The 17,963-nt window shown below is 46.6% G+C and overlaps 1 protein-coding gene across 8 annotated transcripts in view; it reads right to left on the bottom strand.

Annotated features, from left to right (window-relative positions):
• The window catches only part of RABGAP1L (RAB GTPase activating protein 1 like), a 206,524-nt gene that overhangs the window by 30,917 nt on the left and 157,644 nt on the right, over nucleotides 1-17,963 (bottom strand). The window contains exon 1 of one of the 8 annotated variants that reach the window (XM_042819268.1): nucleotides 12,825-12,904. The exons of 6 other annotated variants lie outside the window; for them this stretch is intronic. Coding sequence is in view for 1 of the 2 variants with exons in the window: in XM_042819265.1 (XP_042675199.1) it covers nucleotides 3,421-3,531 (111 nt within the window). In the remaining variant the exon portion in view is untranslated. Of the gene's footprint in view, nucleotides 1-3,420; nucleotides 5,433-12,824; nucleotides 12,905-17,963 lie in introns of those variants that run through there. One more of the 8 variants, XM_042819265.1, reaches the window with a different exon arrangement.

Genomic DNA, 17,963 nt, shown 5'->3' with positions numbered 1-17,963 from the left:
TACTGCAACATAAAACGCGTGCTTTATGCTGTTTATAAGATGCACTTTTGGGGCTTGATCTGTGCACATTAAAACAAGCATTGAGTTTTATCAGACAGCTATCTGCTCCATAATGATGTCTTTGCTATCAGCAGCTGGAGCTCAACCAGAGCTGGTACTCCTCTCTGGCCCAAAGGGATTCCACGTGCCAAGAGACCTGCAGATGCCTCACACTGTCAACGTGGAAGCTGTGCCAGTTTTCCCAAACACGTGGACAATTTAAGAGTTTAAAACGTGAGGAACCCAAGAAAAGGAGGCATTTTATTTTCATGTGCTTACTTCTGACATCTAAGGATGTTAACCAAGTCTTAATGGCAAATGAATTCTTACCAAATTAATATTCATTGGTCACACTGACAAATCTGAAGTTACTAAGCAAACTATGGTGATAAGACTGCCTCTTTAATTAGCTTTATGAGAGTGCTTTCTTTGCCCACTTAAAATCCTGATGAGTTTAAGGGGAAGAAGATGACATGGTAAGGCTGACTACTTAAAAGTAGAATTTTTTATATGTATACATATATATATATATATACATACATACACACACACAAATTCTGCTTTTTTTATCACTGTATAAATATAAATTCAGATCATAGCTGTTTTTCCTTGGACATGAGCAGATCACAATCTAGTTGCTCCTGCCCTGCAGGGGAGCAGAGGCAGAGTTCCTGAGGGTCAGATCCCTGCTGCAGTAGGGAAAGGAAAAGATTACAGGAGAGTGCAGATAAGCCAATCCTAACACCAATCTCAAATATCCATTGGGAAAAGCTGATCCTAACAACAGTGACCATCTCAACTTGTACTCCTTTTAGCAGCAGCAAGCTGGGGGTAATGCCATCCAGGGAAAGCTCCTATGCTGGCAGCTCCTCCTGACCAGCAGACCACACAGAAGACACAGCTACAGCCTCACATGAACAGAGACTGGAAGGGCTTTGCAGTGGGCACACACTCTTACCTCCTGCTTGGGAGGTTTTTGCCATCTGAAAGCGAGGAGTCATCTTCTCCTTGTGCATAGGCCTGAAAACATCTAACAGCATCCAGCACGATCCCCACCCCACCACCAACCTCCAGTCTCAGCCAGCTGCCAGTGAGACCTTCAACCACGACCACTATGCCCTGCTCTCCTGCCAGGCCACCCAGCTTCCCACCCACTTTGCAGCCAACCCACCCGCTCTGAACCTCCTCCTTTTGGCTCCAAAGCTTCTGTGGGAAGTGGTGACCAAGGAATCATTATGGCAGCATGTGCTGGCGTGTAACCATGAAGGATTTCTGTGAAATGCCTGATAATCCCCCTGAACAGAGGGGCAAGGCGGGCAGGCAAATGAAAATACAATGCAGCTTTCCAGAAGAACGTCCTTCAGCTCTGGATTAAGAGGATTATACCACTTAGCATAGCATTTTTATAAGTCTTAGCATCCAAGTTTCCTGCAGATAAGTTGAGAATTTAAATTCCCTGAAGTAAAGCTACTCAGCTCTCCCAGCAGCCAACTTACATGCTTCCTTGCATCTCAGTGCAACGTGGTTTTGGACTAACAAAGATACTAAAAGGAAGGCATCCTGGTCCATGCTCACTGATGCTATTTATCTGATGCCTTCCACTTGCCATGTCAGCTACCCCTCATGCAACATCTATCAGATCCTGATGGTGACAAATTTCTACTCTTTTTGTACAGGTGCGAGTGATTGCCTAAGATGCAAACCAACAGAGAAGCAAAACTGCACAGAGAAATAACCACACGTCATGGTCACACTGCAATATGACTAATTTTATAAAGATATACATTGGGAGTTTGCTGTCATACAGCACTGAGAGCAAATATTTCTGTTAAAACTGTCTGCTATTTACGTGCATCAAAGCAACACTAAAAGCACTGCTGCGTTTAAATGGAAGTGTGAAATTTTCAGTGGAAAAAAAATCTGACCAGGACTGATGGGAGCAGGGATACAGCAGCTAACCCTGACTCTCCTTAGGCAAGCCTGTTACCTACATAGCACTGGGCATCTGAGCAGGGCTGGCCCCACACGTGAGCAACCCCATGGCAGTCCCACTTCCTGCAGTACAAAGGCTGCACGCACTGAGACTGGCAGCTGTAATCTGGGCTGGTTTCTATTTTGGTAATTAGCCCTTTGCAGCCCAGTGTCATTACGAGAGGCTCTCTCACCTGTGCCAAGAGGACTCCATGTGCCAGAGCTACGGTACCATCATGGTGCTCCTCAAGCAGACAAAGGCAGAGTAATAAAAGGAGCTGGGTAAGACTCTGCTTTAGATCACAGAATCATTAAGGCTGGAAAAAACCTTTCAGATCCCCAAGTCCAACCACCCACCAACCCCAAATGCCACATCTCCACAGCTCTGGAATACAAGGCCATTACCTTACACAGAGTACGCAGGAGATGAGTTCATGCCCTGAGATTCCCCGAGCACACACAGGCAGACAAACCCAAGCAGGAAATACATGCAGGGAGACTTTACACATGGCAAAAAAGGGAAGTATTCTTCTTCTCAGAAATCTCTTTCGTCACAGCTTAATGAACTGCTGTACGTACCTTTAGGACTAACTTAGTGCATACAAACACATACATAGACCAAACTGAGGACAGAGATGCTTAATTGGATTCCTAAATAATTAGTCTGATTTGTATTCATACTGAACTTTTCACTGTATCTGCTTTCAAGGTAAGTTGGACATCCAGATTTCAAAGGCCCCTTTTGACCCATTCTAGCTGGATTGGCTCACCATGGGCACAGCTGTAGAACTGAGACCAAAATGAATGCCGGCACCAAACTCTGGAGTCATTGCTGCAACTCCACAGAGAAGGGCTGGGATCTCTGTGAGGGCAGAAGGGGATCACACTACATGGAATTTACACAGCCATGCTACTTAGGAAAAAGTAAGTGGTAGTTCGACTAAGAAGTTCTAACAGATACTTATGTTGGTTTCAAAAGCATAGAGAAGTGTTGAATCACCCTTGCCTTGCAAAGGCCAGGTCCTCTTAGATTCAATGGCTGACAGTAAGCTCCACCACAGACCCCAGGTCTGAGCCTCCAGCTGACTGCTCAGACACAGAGGGAGTTCCCATCATTTAGCACCAACAACAGTTATTTTCCAGTTCGTTATTTCAATTATTTAAAGATTATTTCCGAAAGTGTTATTTCCCCACTAAGCAGGTGATCCTCTTCTAAATTTAGCAATCTAGAAGGGTATTATTTTAATAATCTCCCCACTGAAATAAACTTTAGTCTCACTGGCACACAAAGGCAAAGTGCTGAGAAGGTACTCAAAAGAAAAAAACAAACAGCTTTCAGCAGGAGGACTGAGCTGCTGCAAAGAGCATAACCTTAAGCACTGCTGGCAAATGAGTGAGAGGAACACCTACCACAGATCTGGGCTTGCTGACTGCCACCAGATTGGCCAGAAAGTCCTCATCGCACAGCTGGCTGAAAACATGCGCGTCGTAAGCCACCATGATGGACACCTCTTCCATCATCCTGCCGTTAGCAGTGGGAGCGCGAGCCTGAGCCTTGGCACGGCTCTTTTGTCAGTTGTTCACACCCACCCGAAGAGCTAATGAGGAAGGAGTGTCAGGAGCAGAGCCGACCTAGCAGATACCTCCTGCGCGGATCTCCCTCTCGAGGGTGCCTCTTATTACTGCAGGAAGAACACCTGCTCACATTCTCAGCGGTCCGCTTGCAAAAGCCGGATTTTTTCAGCCTTCAGGAGACGCAAGTACTTGAAATTCCAGTATCAGGCTGAAGAGGAAAGAGCAGCAGCCAAACCAGATTAGTGTTAAGGAAGAACTGATCCACCAGCGCTTGATGGCAGGACTGCAATCGCTTCTGTTCTTCTCAAACTTTGTACTTCTCCCAGCTTTTCTCCACTGAAAGCTGGTAGCCTTCTTTAGCAGGTTAGCTTGCTTCCCAGCAAGTGTTTTCTGGCTTATTTCTAAATCCACAGAGAATGGCGTTATGACGACATCTCTCAAACATTTCTCAGCTTTCCACGAGTTTCTAAATCTCTCCTCAGAAGCTCTGAAGAACATTCACCTTTTCTTCTACACAAATCCAAACTGCATTTTGTGCCACTCAGACCCTTGCTATGAGCAGGAAGGTAACGGTACCAAGCCACAACCCCCCCTGCCCCAGAAGGGTCCTTTGGTTCCACTTGTAACACAGTACAACAGTTGTGCAAAAGGCAATGAAGTCTGTAGGACCTTCTTTGAATAAGCCTGAACTTCCACAAGTGAAATTAAAAAAAATGACCCAACTGAAAAGTTTTGCAGTGGAAGACTTTTAACCCGAACCCAGGACTGTTCTGCTTTTATTTAGGCAGCACGCTATCTTGTCTCTGAGCCTTACAAAGCATAGTTGCCTTCCAACTTACTCTGAGATGTCAATTTGTTTATCCTAACATCTGACACACACCAAAAGCCAGCGCAGGGATTAAAACAGGAGATTCACAGCAAGCAGTCTGCAGAAACAAATTGATCACCTCCAGAACAAACTCCTTTCAGGTGAAACTTCCAACCAAATCTGCACTCCTGCGTGGGCACATCCGCTACATTCTTCTCTCTGGAAGCCTTCTGTCCATCCCAGCAGCAAATCTGACCTGTTTCAGGAGCACGATCTTTCCAGCTGTCCCCAAGGAGCGCACGCCGGGTGCTGCAGCTCGGCTGGAAGTTTCCAGTTGAATGAGTCGGTAGCAGATGGTTACACTTTCGCTTTCCAGAGCAAACTGGGTTAAGACGCACCTTGCTCTTCTCTTTTTCCTGTGCTCCTGCAGTATCCTTATCACAGATTACATGGGTGTCCAAAAAGCACCAGGTGTTATTTGCATTTGAACAGGAAACTTGAGCAACAGCTGTAGCGTTCAGGATTAAAACCCGACACCTCTTTCACTTAAATAGGGGGGAAATTACACGTTATTGCTAGGAAACTGAGAGAATTCTAATAGGCTTATGGCAAACAAAAATGCAGTACTTGAGGTTAAATCCTTGAGACCAAAGCAGCTTCTGACCACGCTTAACCCTTGCAGGATGAAGGAAGGTATTTTTTACTCAAAATGTATCTATAACGCTGCTTTAAAAGATCTGTGTCTCTCTTCAGAGGCATGCAGAGTTTTTGCAATTGCTTCCCACGGCAGAGGTAGCTGAGATTCAGATCCTGACGCAACATCCAGCTCACAGGGCTGCTCTCTGTGCCACGCCAAACAAAAATCATACCTGATACGCTAAAACCTGCTCAGGTTTTCAGAAGCCCTTTGCATGACCGCCTCCTCTTTGGCTTCGGGAGGTGCCCCGTGGGTTCCTTTCCTTGCAGAAGGAACACGTAGCACTCAGCTGCTGCTCCCAGCTCACTGCATGGGAGCTGCCAAGGTGCGCTGACAAAGGCACCTGTTGTCAGAGTTCTCCCACAATGCCTCCCTACGGGGCTGAGCTCACAACCAGCAGCCCCATGGTAACGAGGGACAGACTCAGTGCTGCAATAAGGGCAGGAGGTGGAGAATGCAAATCATCAGAAGGACTCGGCAGCTGCGGCCACTCAGATCCCTTTGCTGATTCAGCCAGCAGGGAATTGTGTTCATAAGGAATCGTGGATGGGGATCTGCATCCCCTTTTTGTGCCTTCACCAGGAGGGGTAGATGATTTAAGAGAACTAAACAGACATGTTCTCAACATATCACTGGCTGAATGATTCTTCTCATATACATCCTTCAAAGAGGGCTTGCAATTTTGGCATGTTCTAACTAGCAATCTCAGGAACTAACCACTGATTTCTGATGTTGGCTAATGCCTATCTTCACTCTTAAAGGGAGGTTTTTCAGCTGTTATTTCCAGCTAGCATAGCTGAGCTGCCTACCAATCTCTGTGAGCCTGCGGCTTGCATCCACGTTAACAGTCTGTGCTATAATCTGAGTCACAGCACAAAATTATAATAAGCACTTCAATCCAGTTAGCATAAGCCTGTACTGATGGAAGCAAACGCTGATGGAAGAAAAAGGCAGCAAGCACAGAGCTGGCCATGGCCACCTCCTCGGGACGCACCACCCCTTTCTGACAGCATCTCAGAGCATCATCCCCTTGCAAACATGAGTGCTGCACTAATGAACCAGATATTAAAACACACTAACAGCCCCATGCAGCATCAGCAGACAGCCCTTCTCAGAACAACACTACGGCTGCCTCGCAGCTGCCTTCTGCTAGGAACAGGAGCACAGTCCCTTCCACGACACGTTTTTAAGGCATACCTCCAAAGCAGCAATTTTTCAAGCGAGCAGTCAGGACGGCAGAGGAGAGCCCCCAGAAGGACAGGTAAGCTGCAGACAGCCGTTACCTAATCAGGTAAGTAGCCCTAATTGGGATTTCTGTGCTGGTGGATATCAGAGGTGAGTGGAAAATTCCCGAACTGAGCACAGCAGCCAGCTTAGCAAAGCAGAACCTGCTCGTTCCTGAGATAAATTCACTTCACTCCACCCCCGGGAATGTCTTACTGCTATCTGACAGGGATAGGATCTTCTGATAGACTGCAAAGCATTACGTATGTGAGGTGTGTGCAGTTTCTAGCTAAGTAGTCATTCCTCCTGCTGTGCTTCCTGTGTCATTTTCTATGATCTGTTTTTCTTGCATTAAATGACTCCAGGAGTTCACAGCAGCCCTCAGATAAGGAAACATAACACTCTTTTCATAGCACTTGGAATGGCATTTGGCAGCATTCAAGATAAGCTTATAGCGTGATTTTTTCCACCCAAATGAGATGGAATAATGATTCCATCATTCCTTACTCAGTAACGACCACTGCTTCAAATGCAATCAGCGAGTGAAAAGTGCTTGTAAAGGGCAAACACCGTGACTTCCAAAATGAAGTTGTTTCTCTCCACACCCAAGGAAAACATGCTGACCCCAAATGCCTAGTGGACACCCAAGGTTATCTGAAGACCCACCTGCAGCCCCAGATGTGGCTGGCCAAGCCCGGGTCCCATCACTGCTGTGCCCATCCCTTGGCCAGACAAAAGCTCTGAGTTGGAGCAGCAGGAGGGCAGCCTGTCCTGTGCTAACCCGGCCAGCTGGGGAGCAAATCCCTGGCTCCTGTGCTGGGCAGCTCTCAAGCAGGCTGCAATTTTACTTGTTCCACTTTTAGGCATCAGAAGTCTTTCTAGAGGTGATTTTGGACTCAGTGAGCACTGAACACACAGCTCGAGAACACCTAATACCATCCGAAAAACGCAGCTGTCAGGCTCAGCCCGATCTATGGTTCAGCAATTGCTTCTCCAAGTTTTATTTCTATTCTTTAAAATGTCAAATACTATGGCCTATTATTTTTTCCAACGAAGTGGGTGTGTGCACCTGTGTTTCTCCTAAAATAATTCTCTTAAATCGTGTGGAAAAATCTGGGCTTGATGTGCTTTAGCACATGTCTTTACAGATGGAACTGAACTTGGGACGTCAAAAACAAGAAGGGGTTCTATTGGCACACTGGTCAGAAGAGACAGGCCAAAGAGAGCATACCTCCTCTGCTAAATGAGAATGGAGAACTGGATCCTGCTAGATGAAAAACTGAACGTGAGCCAGCAGTGTGCTCTTGCAGCCCAGAAGGCCAATGGGATCCTGGGCTTCATCACAAGAGAGGTGGCCAGCAGGGTCAGGGAGGTGATTGTCCCCCTCTGCTCTGCTCTTGTGAGGCCCCATCGGCAGCACTGTGTCCAGGTCTGCCCAGTACAAAAAAGACAGGGAGCTGTTGGAGAGGGTCCAGAGGAGAGCCACAAAGAGGGTCAAAGGACTGGAGCACCTCCCTGGAAAGACAGACTGAGGGAGCTGGGCTTGTTCAGCCTGGAGAAAAGAAGGCTGCGGGGTGACCTCATTGCAGCCTTTCAATATTTGAAGGGAGATTATAAATAGGAGGTGAATCAACTTTTTACACAGTTAGACGGAGATAAGATGAGGAGGAATGATTTGAAACCAAAGGAGGGGAGATTTAGTTGAGATGTCAGGGGAAGTTTTACACTGAAAGGGTGGCGAGGTGCTGCCCAGAGCTGTGGATCCCTGGAAGTGTTCAAGGCCAGGTTGGATGAGGCCTGGGCAGCCTGATCTAGCACTTGATCTAGTGGATGGGGACCCTGTCTGTGGCAGGGGAATAGGAACATGATGATCCTTGAGGTTCCTTCCTACGCCACATTCTTAGGATTTGAACACAGGTAAAACTTTAAACTCATTTTCACAGATTAAAGCCAAAAGAGCCATTCCGTGGCAGAGTGCAATTGCTGGTCCTCCAAGGGGGGCAGAGGCTGGTGGGATGGAACTGCTGAGGCTGAGGTTCTCTTGCCAGCTGCTGCCACGCATTCCCCTCCATGTCAGGGTGCATCCTGGATAAAGGTCGAGGGTTTGGTTCTTCAGTGAAGCTGCCAGCTTTGCATTACTGTGAGTACAGCTAATGAAGGAGGCCAGTTCCATCTCCCTGGTGTGCTGCAGTCTTACAGGAAGGCAGTAACATCAAACTCACTGTGAATGAGACAGGAGCCTTCAAGTGCAGTCCGTGCTGCCTTATGGATGACAAGGAACACTGCAGAAAATGCTCACATACCCCTCTCTCAGCCTCTCCTAAACACACGAAACACCACAGCTGCTGCCTACAGATGCGCTCTCAGTAGACCACATTGGTTTGCATTGCAGCCTTCCCTGCAGAAACCAGTCAGAAATTAACGCACAAGCTTCAGGCACCATTTCCTGAAAAGCAGCAGACTTCTGTCACCTGCGTCACGTTCCACCCTTTCTCCTTGGGGAACTGTTTTTCCTCTCCTCCCAGTTCAGCGGCAGCAGAACCCTTACCCAAGGCAGCTGCATGAGCAGGGTGCTGGAGCAGACCCAGCAGGGACAGCCCAGAGAACTCCACACACATGCCCCAGGCCACAGCCACGTCTTCTCAATCTGTGCCCTCAGAGCCAAACCAATGCAAACAGGTCCCTCCAGCTGCCCAGGGCACACACACGAACCACGTGTAATGTCCCTGGTATAATGTCCCTGGGGCTGCTAATCCAAGAGCTGAATGGTGTTTGTATGGAATTTTGTTGCATTTATCACTTCAATGGGTATTTCAAAGAAAAGAAAAAAAAAAAGTATTTTTTGAGAAAATTAGCATAGCAGTTGTAGTAGGAGTGCTTTGCACTTATCCACTTCAGTGGATTTCTGGAAAGACTTCAGCACGGCCTCATTCAGGGATTTCACCCAAACAGCATGGAAGCCAACACAAGCAGAGCCAATTTCATCAAGCACAACATCCATCTGAGGAGCAGGGCCAGCCCAGGCTTCATGAAAACAACAGTCACACAATACATATACAACTGTACTGCTATCTTTATCCGTACTCTATTGGCTTTTCATTGAAAGCGAATGATCAGCAAACAAAAGACATTAATTAATGTCTAGTAGCATATTGAAAAGCAACATCTGTCTCATGAAGAGGCTTGGATTGGGTTTCAAGGCTTGGGGCTCCCCATTCTAAAACCCACACCTGGATTTCTCAAGGTAGATACCTATCTACAGATTCACCCTTAACCTCTCCAAATAGGAATTAACAGCCTCTATCTACCTTCCAGCAGAAGATTAATAACAGCAAAATCCATGACAAGTGCAAAGATAAAGGTGATCATTATCATTATTATTGGTATTATGCTGTTTTCTCTGAGTGCTGTTAATGGAGAAATTGTGGTTAATGGAAGAAGGCAGGAGCACAGGTAGAGGGGAAGGTAGAGCTTCCCCTACCCATCAAAACACCAGGGCTGGCTGGGCACAAACCCACAGCAACATGCCTGCTGTGCAATGGTTAGGCAGGGGCTGTGCTCCTACCCATGCAGAACCCCACAGCAAAGCCCCACAGAGGTCTGTGGCCGTGTTTTCCTCCCAGAGCCCTGACAGAGCAGAATAGAAAAGGTGGGACACCTTGATGTGTGAACAGGACAGTAGTAAACTGCCAACACAAACAGTACATCAAGAGTATGGCTGCCGACTAGGTGAGATAAAAATAATGAAGGCTGAAATTACAGGGGTGAACGGCACACAGTGCCAGCTGAATGGGCCCAAACCGGACAGAGCAGCCCAAGCACCTTGGTGGCTGAGGGCTGAAGTCAGACAGCTGGGCTGCGAGAGGCAGTCTAGACTGAGGAATGCTTCAGGACTCTGAAAAGAGATTATTTCATGCATTATACCTTAACACCACAAACCACTGACTCTTTCCAGGAAAGCAGCGTGTCCCACTGTGCCGGACTTAAAAAAGAAAACATTAACTTGGAGTTCAAAGGATCCAAAAAAAAAACAGCCCCGCAAACAGTACTTGCATACCAAAGATGAGTAAGAGGGATCAGATAGAGAAAGCCTTTGCCATGAGCCCTGCTTGCTGGGGTCAGAGGAGGGCAGCTCAGTCTCAGAGCTCCCCTGGACCAGCCGAGGGAAGCAGCTCAGGGCAGTGTGAGCCGCTCGGCAGAAAAGGCTTCCAGCAGCACTAAGCTGAGCCTCACATTATGCTTTGCTGCTAAATCCCTATTCACCGCCGCACAGCACAGCAAAAGGCAAATTCTGCTCTCAGAAGATGATTTGGGAGACGAACTATTTCAGTGCTTAACTGTGCTGATCTAGTCTCCCACTGTGAAAATCTGCATCTACGTTTAATGCCTCAAAATACCACTATGAGAAAAGCTTCTGTATTTACATATGATTTAAAGATTAACTTGTCTCAATTTGACTGTTAATAAGCTTACTTGAAGGGCTCAATTGGTCTGAACGGATGGGAAGCAGGTTCCTACTCACGTTGCTGGAGCAACTCCCTGCTTGGTGATGGGCGTTTCTTCAGGCAGCAGAGACCTGAAATGTGTAAGCATCCTTTTCTTGCCTCTTAGTTCGTCCCATTCTAATTTAATCATTTATTTCAATTAGCCTACAGCTCTGGTATTAGTGCCATTACAGTACCTACAAACTAGAGGGCTGTGCTACCATTCCACAAGATGTGGACAGACTGGAGAGTTGGGCAGGGAGGAACCTGATGATGTTGAACAAGAGCAGTGTAGTTGATTTACCAGTAAGTGATACTACTCTTTTTCTTCTATTGAAACAACTCATTGCAGGACTTCACAGTAAGCTGGAGAATATGGCAATTTTTGTGACACATTTTGTGAAGCATTCCTTGTGCTGCACAGTACTGACATTATAGAGAGGGATGCTCTGTCTATTGAGCCATCTTAGGGAAAAAAATACATAGATAACAGTTTCCTTATCGCTGTTCATGACTATAAAATTGAGAAAGACAAGGTCTGAATCACACCTTTCTCATCTCTTGTAATGGAGTAAAACAGCAGCCAAAGAAAAAGGTTACTGCAAGGTAATGACTGAGCACCCTACCTCAGTACCTCCCTGTTCTTGGCCCGCTGTTATCAGAGCATTGCAAAACACCCATTTGGTTGGGCAATGCTGTATTTGTATTCTCACTTATTTCACATTTTCCTATCAGGAATGCACGACCTGTGCTGTCTCAGTCGGTACTGTTTGCATTCCTTCACTCCTTCTGGATCCTTCCTGAACTGTGGGATGTCAGATGCAGGCAGCTGGCTGGGGCTGCTCTCGCGGTACAGGAGGCAGCAGCACAAACCAGCAATCAGCTCAATCTTGTTAAAAATACCTGAAACAAATTCTCAGGACAGCAGGAGTATTTCAGGGCATTTCAGATGGCTGTAAGCTTTTGCTTTGTTCACTACTCAGCTTCAAGAACACCTGAGATAAATTACGAGACACTTAGATGGGATATAAGGAAGAAGTTTTTTTTGATAAGGGCTGTGAGGCAGTGGCACAGGCTGCCCAGAGAGGTGGTGGTGCCCCATCCCTGCAGACATCGAGGTCAGGCTGGATGGGCTGTGAGCACTGATGGAGCTTTGGGTGTCCCTGCTCAGTGCAGGCAGTGGGACCAGATGGCCTTTAAAGGTCTCTTCCAACTCAAACACTTCCATGATTCTATGAAATACTTAACCAAGCACCAAACTTCTGAGCTCCACGTGAACAAAGGCACCAAAATGCACACACTGCACGCACACAGACATCCCAGAGATAGACTTACATCACAAATGACAAAAAGACCAAGAGCCTATTTTGAAAAGCTCGGAATACAGCTACCTAAGAATGCTATGCCACTCCCAGATATATTTCATTTTTCCAAATGGGCAACTGAATTATGTAAACAAGATGAACATTCAATCTGGACTGAAAACCTGATCTTCTCTTACTTGGATGTAAAAAGCTACACTTGCCCTCGTACACAACCTCAGTCTGCTGGGCTGCATGCACAAAAGGGAGTATTTATGTGCTTGCCTTTGTTTCTCTTCAGAGGGTCAGGTAAGGACAGATCATCAAAGCAGAACAGTGACTTTCCACTAGAAGCCCATGATGAACACACAGCACAGGCACACAGAGCAGCTGCCAGCCAGCAACAGCAAGAAGACCAAAGGGTGGCAGTTGTCAGAGAAGTGGAGTGCAGAGCATAGGCTCATGGATATTGTGCTTGCATGTAGCAATGAAAGGGTAAAAGAATACAAAAGGAAAAGGGGGTGAAAACATTTTGACACCTGCTTGTTCTACATAAATCTCCACAGGGTTCCCTCTGCTCTTTCTCAAGCTCTGCAGCACTGTGTTGGAGTAAAAGTGCAAAACACCGGGTATGAGAGCACCTACACAGACTTCCAAGGCAACGTGAGTGGTGCTGCCACTCAAAGCCAGGCTGTGCTATTCTCTTATTCCCACTTAATGCCTACCTGGTTGTGCAAGAGACTCAACGCAGAGCTGCCAGCTTGTGCTTAGCAAGGAGCTTCTCTGGGCAGCACCCCTAGCCCACCCACATGCAGGCTCTACAAGCAAGCTGCTGGTTTATGGCAGCACAAACCCTCTTGCAGCAAGCTGCTCCTCCGGCCGCACCCTGCAAAAATGAGGTTGGTCCTGCAGAACCGCCTCTGCAGCAGGGCTCTTCTCAGCTGTGCTGCAGGGAAAGGAAAAAGTCTTCTCATGCCTGGAACACAGACACGGCTGAAGTCAAAGCAGCCAGAAATAAAGCATGAAAATAGCTTAACGCTGTCTTTGTTTGGGACTTTTCTACTTTCCCCATCAAAAACACCTGGGACCAAATCCACAGCTCAGCAATCTCACAGTTGAGTGCAGCACGGCCAGCTCTGCACTCAAAATGCACCTGGTGGGTGTCACCCCAGCTCAGCAAATATCATGAGGAATTTGCTCAGCTGCTGCATGGGAAAACCAGCAGAGGCGGGGCTGGGAACACTGCTGCAACTGCTCTGCTTATGAGCAACGGAAGAAATCTGCTCAGCTAAATAAGGGAATAAAGCATGCAAATAAAGAAATAAAACCAAAGGCCAGCTGCAGACAAGTGGTGAGAGGGAGGCCCAGGCATTATTTCAGAGGTTGGCTGGTAACAGAGGCTGCAGGGCTAGAGCTGTGCGCAACTACAGAGCTGTGTTTTGGCTTTGAATTGAAGGGAGGTGTCCTCTGAGGGGCAGCAGGGCAGAGCAGTGACTGACATAAGGGCATCTCTAAGGATGCTCCCCCAGCAAAGGGATCTCTAATTGAAGCAGCCAAGGGCTGCACCCTGCCTGCCCAGAACAACTCCAAAGCACGCCCAGCTAGCCTGTAATTCCATCTTAACTAAAATGATGTCCTCTACAGCCACCTCACTGGTTAATTACTTAATAGTGATCTTAAAAAGCTCAAAGCCAGTCGTATCAGGCTACTCTTGCTTTGTTAGTGGCAGCTGACTGTAAGCCACGTTTTCAGTTATGGACTTATCTAATGTATTGCCCCATTACTTCAGCACTAGGTTATCTCAAGGCCAGCTTGGCATTCCCTACACATCTTTTGAGTAACCGAATCTGCATCATAGATCCACTGGCCAAAAAATCCTTCTAAGTCATGTTGCATCTGTAGCCTTCTGGAACCACCCTGCATGGCCCACTGTGGATCATTACATAGATAGCAGCTGCTGAAAAGAGCAGCTTAATGAGAACAGCAAGAACTACATGTGTATACGTTTTATGGAAGCCTTAAACAGGAATTCTGAATGAAACTTATTTCTGGGTCACTGAATGCAGGCTCAGACTGCAGCAGTTAATTGTTTTCCACTGCTGAATGTGGAGGCTGCTGCCCTTCACAGCCAGACACTGCCATGGACCCACTGCCACAAGACCCAGGCAGGCTGGGGGGAAAGGCAATGGTCTGTTTCCAGCACGCAGAAGTAACTTACTTTGCAAGCCACCATGTTTCATAGCATGAATTACGAACACGTTGGTTGTTCTCAAACCTCGTCATTACGATTTCTGGGCCCTTTGGGGAGCTGTTCACTTTGGGGTATTGTTAGCAGTATTTTGCTTTTGTCTGGGGTTGGAAAGAAGGCAACTGAGGCTCGTGCATGGCAAATGCTTAGGAGAGAAACGGTCCATTTCCTTAACGAGCCTATTAAGAGGATCTATCAAGAGCGTAAGGATGGGTCTCAGAGGGAAAAAGCAGAGCAAGAAAACAGATTGTCCTGAGATATTCCCAGCCCATGAACACACAGAAACTACCCACAGGCTACAATGGTCAGGTGGGAACAATGCAATTCTGCTGGAGAGTTACAATCTCACATACCTGGACACTTCTCCTTTTTGCACAGCCAAAGCATTGGCTGTATGACTGAGCATACAGCTTCCCCATCTGCTTCAGCTTCCCTTCCCCTGAAGGGGAGATGATAAACCCCACTTCACGGAGATGCTGACATACTCAGCTCCATGGAATTTGGGGAGCCATGTGTCTGGTGGTATTATTAGTGCTCTCTGAACTTGAGCAATCCCAGCTACAGGGCAGAGCAATGCACACCACCATCATTCACCACACGAGCTTTTATTTAGAAGATAACTAAGACCCAGTCCTGCTCATTTTCCACTGCTTAGCTTCAGCTTCTGGGGAAGCAGCATTGCCTGCAGGGCTAGCACTGCCTGCTGAAGCCAGCTCAGTGGTAAATGTAGGGTGGAGAGCATACGAAAAGCAGAAAAGAAAGGAAGAACAAATGACACCAACATTGCTTAGGAGCTTAAAAGACAAGACACACTAAAACACATGCATATGTCTCTTAAAATGCCACTCTCTTTCAACCGTGATGGTTTCCAGACTTTTAGAACTTAATTACTTCGTAATTACTTCCTATTTGGACAAGGCCACAGAACTAAAAGCTCAGTACCTTTCTACATTACCATCTCCTGTATGCTCTCTACACTTCTGTAGAAGCTGAGTTTCCTTTCCTGCTGTCAACAAATTTGCCTTTGGAATGGAAATGCTGCTTTAGGTCCATTAGCATAGCATAAGGCACATTAAAATGTTAAGAGCAATCATTACTGTTACTTTCAAGAAGTACAAACTTAGTTATCTTCTTGTTAATGCTTACAACTTCCTTTTTTATTATAAACACAACAAAAAGAGGACAAATATGAAACCCAGATAACATGGAACGATAAGGCAGGTACTCATACTATGCACTGCAAAGGACCTGTGAAACCCCCTTACCTCACTGATGTGAAAATATTTGTGGTTTTTTTTTAAACCTCTCCCCCTGTCCCCAGATTCCTGTGATGGTACACGATCTTGTATAACTTGTATAACATGCTTATATCATGGATCAAAGGTTGAAAACCCATAAGGCATACAGGCAAACAGTTCTCTTGTTTAAACAGGTATTCTGTAAGCACTGCTTGCAACACAGTACTCCTGTAAGACATTACTCTTATTGAAATCTTGTGGATGTTACAATAGAGAAAGCTGGAAGGAAAACAAAAGAGGGGCTCCTGGCTGCTCCCAGCAGAGCAGGATCCTTTAGGAGCCCTGTGTGTGCTCTCAACTCAGCACTCCATCTATGAATGCACTTCTCGCTTCCAGCCCACACAGGCCATTAGGGCTTCAGCCTGCTTCCAGAGGAGCAGCTGTTGGATGGAGAGAGACTGATGAGCACAAGCAGAACCCAAGATGGGCTTCTGGCACTGCCCACAGCCATCTGCCCTCCTAATTCACCTTGGAGTGAATTAGTGGGGTCTGTGGGGAACCCTTTGATAGAAACATCATAGAATGGCTTGGGTTGGAAGAAGAAAACCACTTGTGCTCCTGATCCCTTCAATGTCTTTCCAAGAGATGCAAAGTCTCTTTTAATGTCTTGTAGTTTCCTTGCTGGTGGTCACAGTGCTGGTTTCAATAGAGTGCTGCTCCCTGCTGCTCCCACATGATGTTCCTTTCACGTCAGATGACGAGTTTCCCTGCTGTCAGAGAACAAGAGGAGGAAGATTCTTAAGGGTTTTCCATCCCAAGCCCTTTCACACCTTTCTGGGGCCTCGTCCTCCTCCTCCAGCCTTGACCAGGCACATCTGGGTCATGTCCCAAAGCTGCTGGGTTTGTCACAGCAGCTGGAGAAGTAGGTGCTGCTGCATCTCAGAGTGGAACATAAAGATAGGTTGCAAAAAGAGATTACAATGGGCTGGAGAGACTCTGTCTTGGGAAGAGCCCCTCTCCAGCACACTGCTTGGGGAGACACAGACTGGGCTGAGCAAGATGCTGCTTTCCTGATCCAGGGAGGATTGGGAAAGGATAACCCCTTCTTAAAGCTGTGCCAGAAAAGGGAAGAACAAATTACATACGTTTCTGGAGGTTGGTGGCCTTGGCTGTTGCAGGGGCTTGGAGCTTGATGATCCTTGGGGTCTCTTCCAACCCAAGCCATTCTATGATTCTGTGACACGGTAGAAGTTTATGACAAAATACACTTAAATTTCCCCTTGTATTACAAGGGAAACACAGGCCAAATCTGCCCCTGAACACCCTGCTATTAAAGCAATTGGATGTGTGCCTAGATGGGCCTGTGCAAAGATGACTTTTCTTCTTTCTTACTATCCTTCTGCTGGGATCAATTCTCTACAGTCACTGACTACAGCTCCTCTCGGTGCTATTGCCCCCTTCCATCCCTACCTCACAAATAAAGAAATCATGCTTACTATTTTCAGGACTGACAAAGGCAAGGACATTTTTTTCCTCTCACTTCGACAAGTCAGGCAGATTGCAAAGTCATCAAAACTAACAGCCTGACAATAAAATTTTCTTGTGCCACTGATAGTGGAAAAAGAAAAGAGCTTGAAGTGACAAAAACACTTAAGCAGACAATGTAGATGTTACTGAATACAGCAGCTTGCAACCAGCTTTCCTTGGGGGAGAAAGTGTGCATGTGAGCAAGCAGGACAAAGCATTCTTGTTAGCCATTTAGGAATCAAGGCCTTGGTTCGTTTCCAATCCCTTCCATGGCTCTTGACTAGCTGAGATACAATCGATATTCACTGCTGGGTAAGGGTGGCCCAGCCAGGTGGGACAGGCTGTAAGACAGTTCCTCAGGAGGAGCTAAGGTCACTGCTGCTCAGACAACCTCTTGACTCTGCTAAGAATGTTAGCTGTACTTCTATTTCTTTTCAGAGATCAAGGATTTGACCTCCAGGCTACATCAGCTGTGTCATATTTATGTAATAAGCACACCTCTATTTCATATTTGGGACAGGGGCAAAGAAAATCCCCACCATTCTGGTGACCACACAAGTGCAGCTGGGCTGAAGGTCCACTGAAGCTCAAGAATTTGCAGCTCTGTTCTCATAGCAACTGGTGACTCAGGGTGATGTGATGCCCTGGGGTGTGTGCATCCAATTTGTACCCGTGCTTCCTGATTTAAGTGAATGCTTACCATGCTGATTAATTGAGATGAGGTTTTCTGCTTTTGGTTGTTTGTTTTCCACAGCTTTTGACTTCACTTGCAGAATCAAATTTGGGTGAGGAATTATTGTCACACACAGAATCACAGAATCACAGAATCACAGAATCACAGAATCACAGAA

This window comes from Centrocercus urophasianus, unplaced genomic scaffold (genome assembly GCF_019232065.1).
Source record: "Centrocercus urophasianus isolate 14NV4802_14NV808 unplaced genomic scaffold, USGS_Curo_1.0 seq_18, whole genome shotgun sequence".
Lineage (NCBI taxonomy): Eukaryota > Metazoa > Chordata > Aves > Galliformes > Phasianidae > Centrocercus > Centrocercus urophasianus.
The sequence above is the reverse complement of the archived record's forward strand: the minus strand, read 5'-3'. Positions and strand labels throughout refer to the sequence as shown.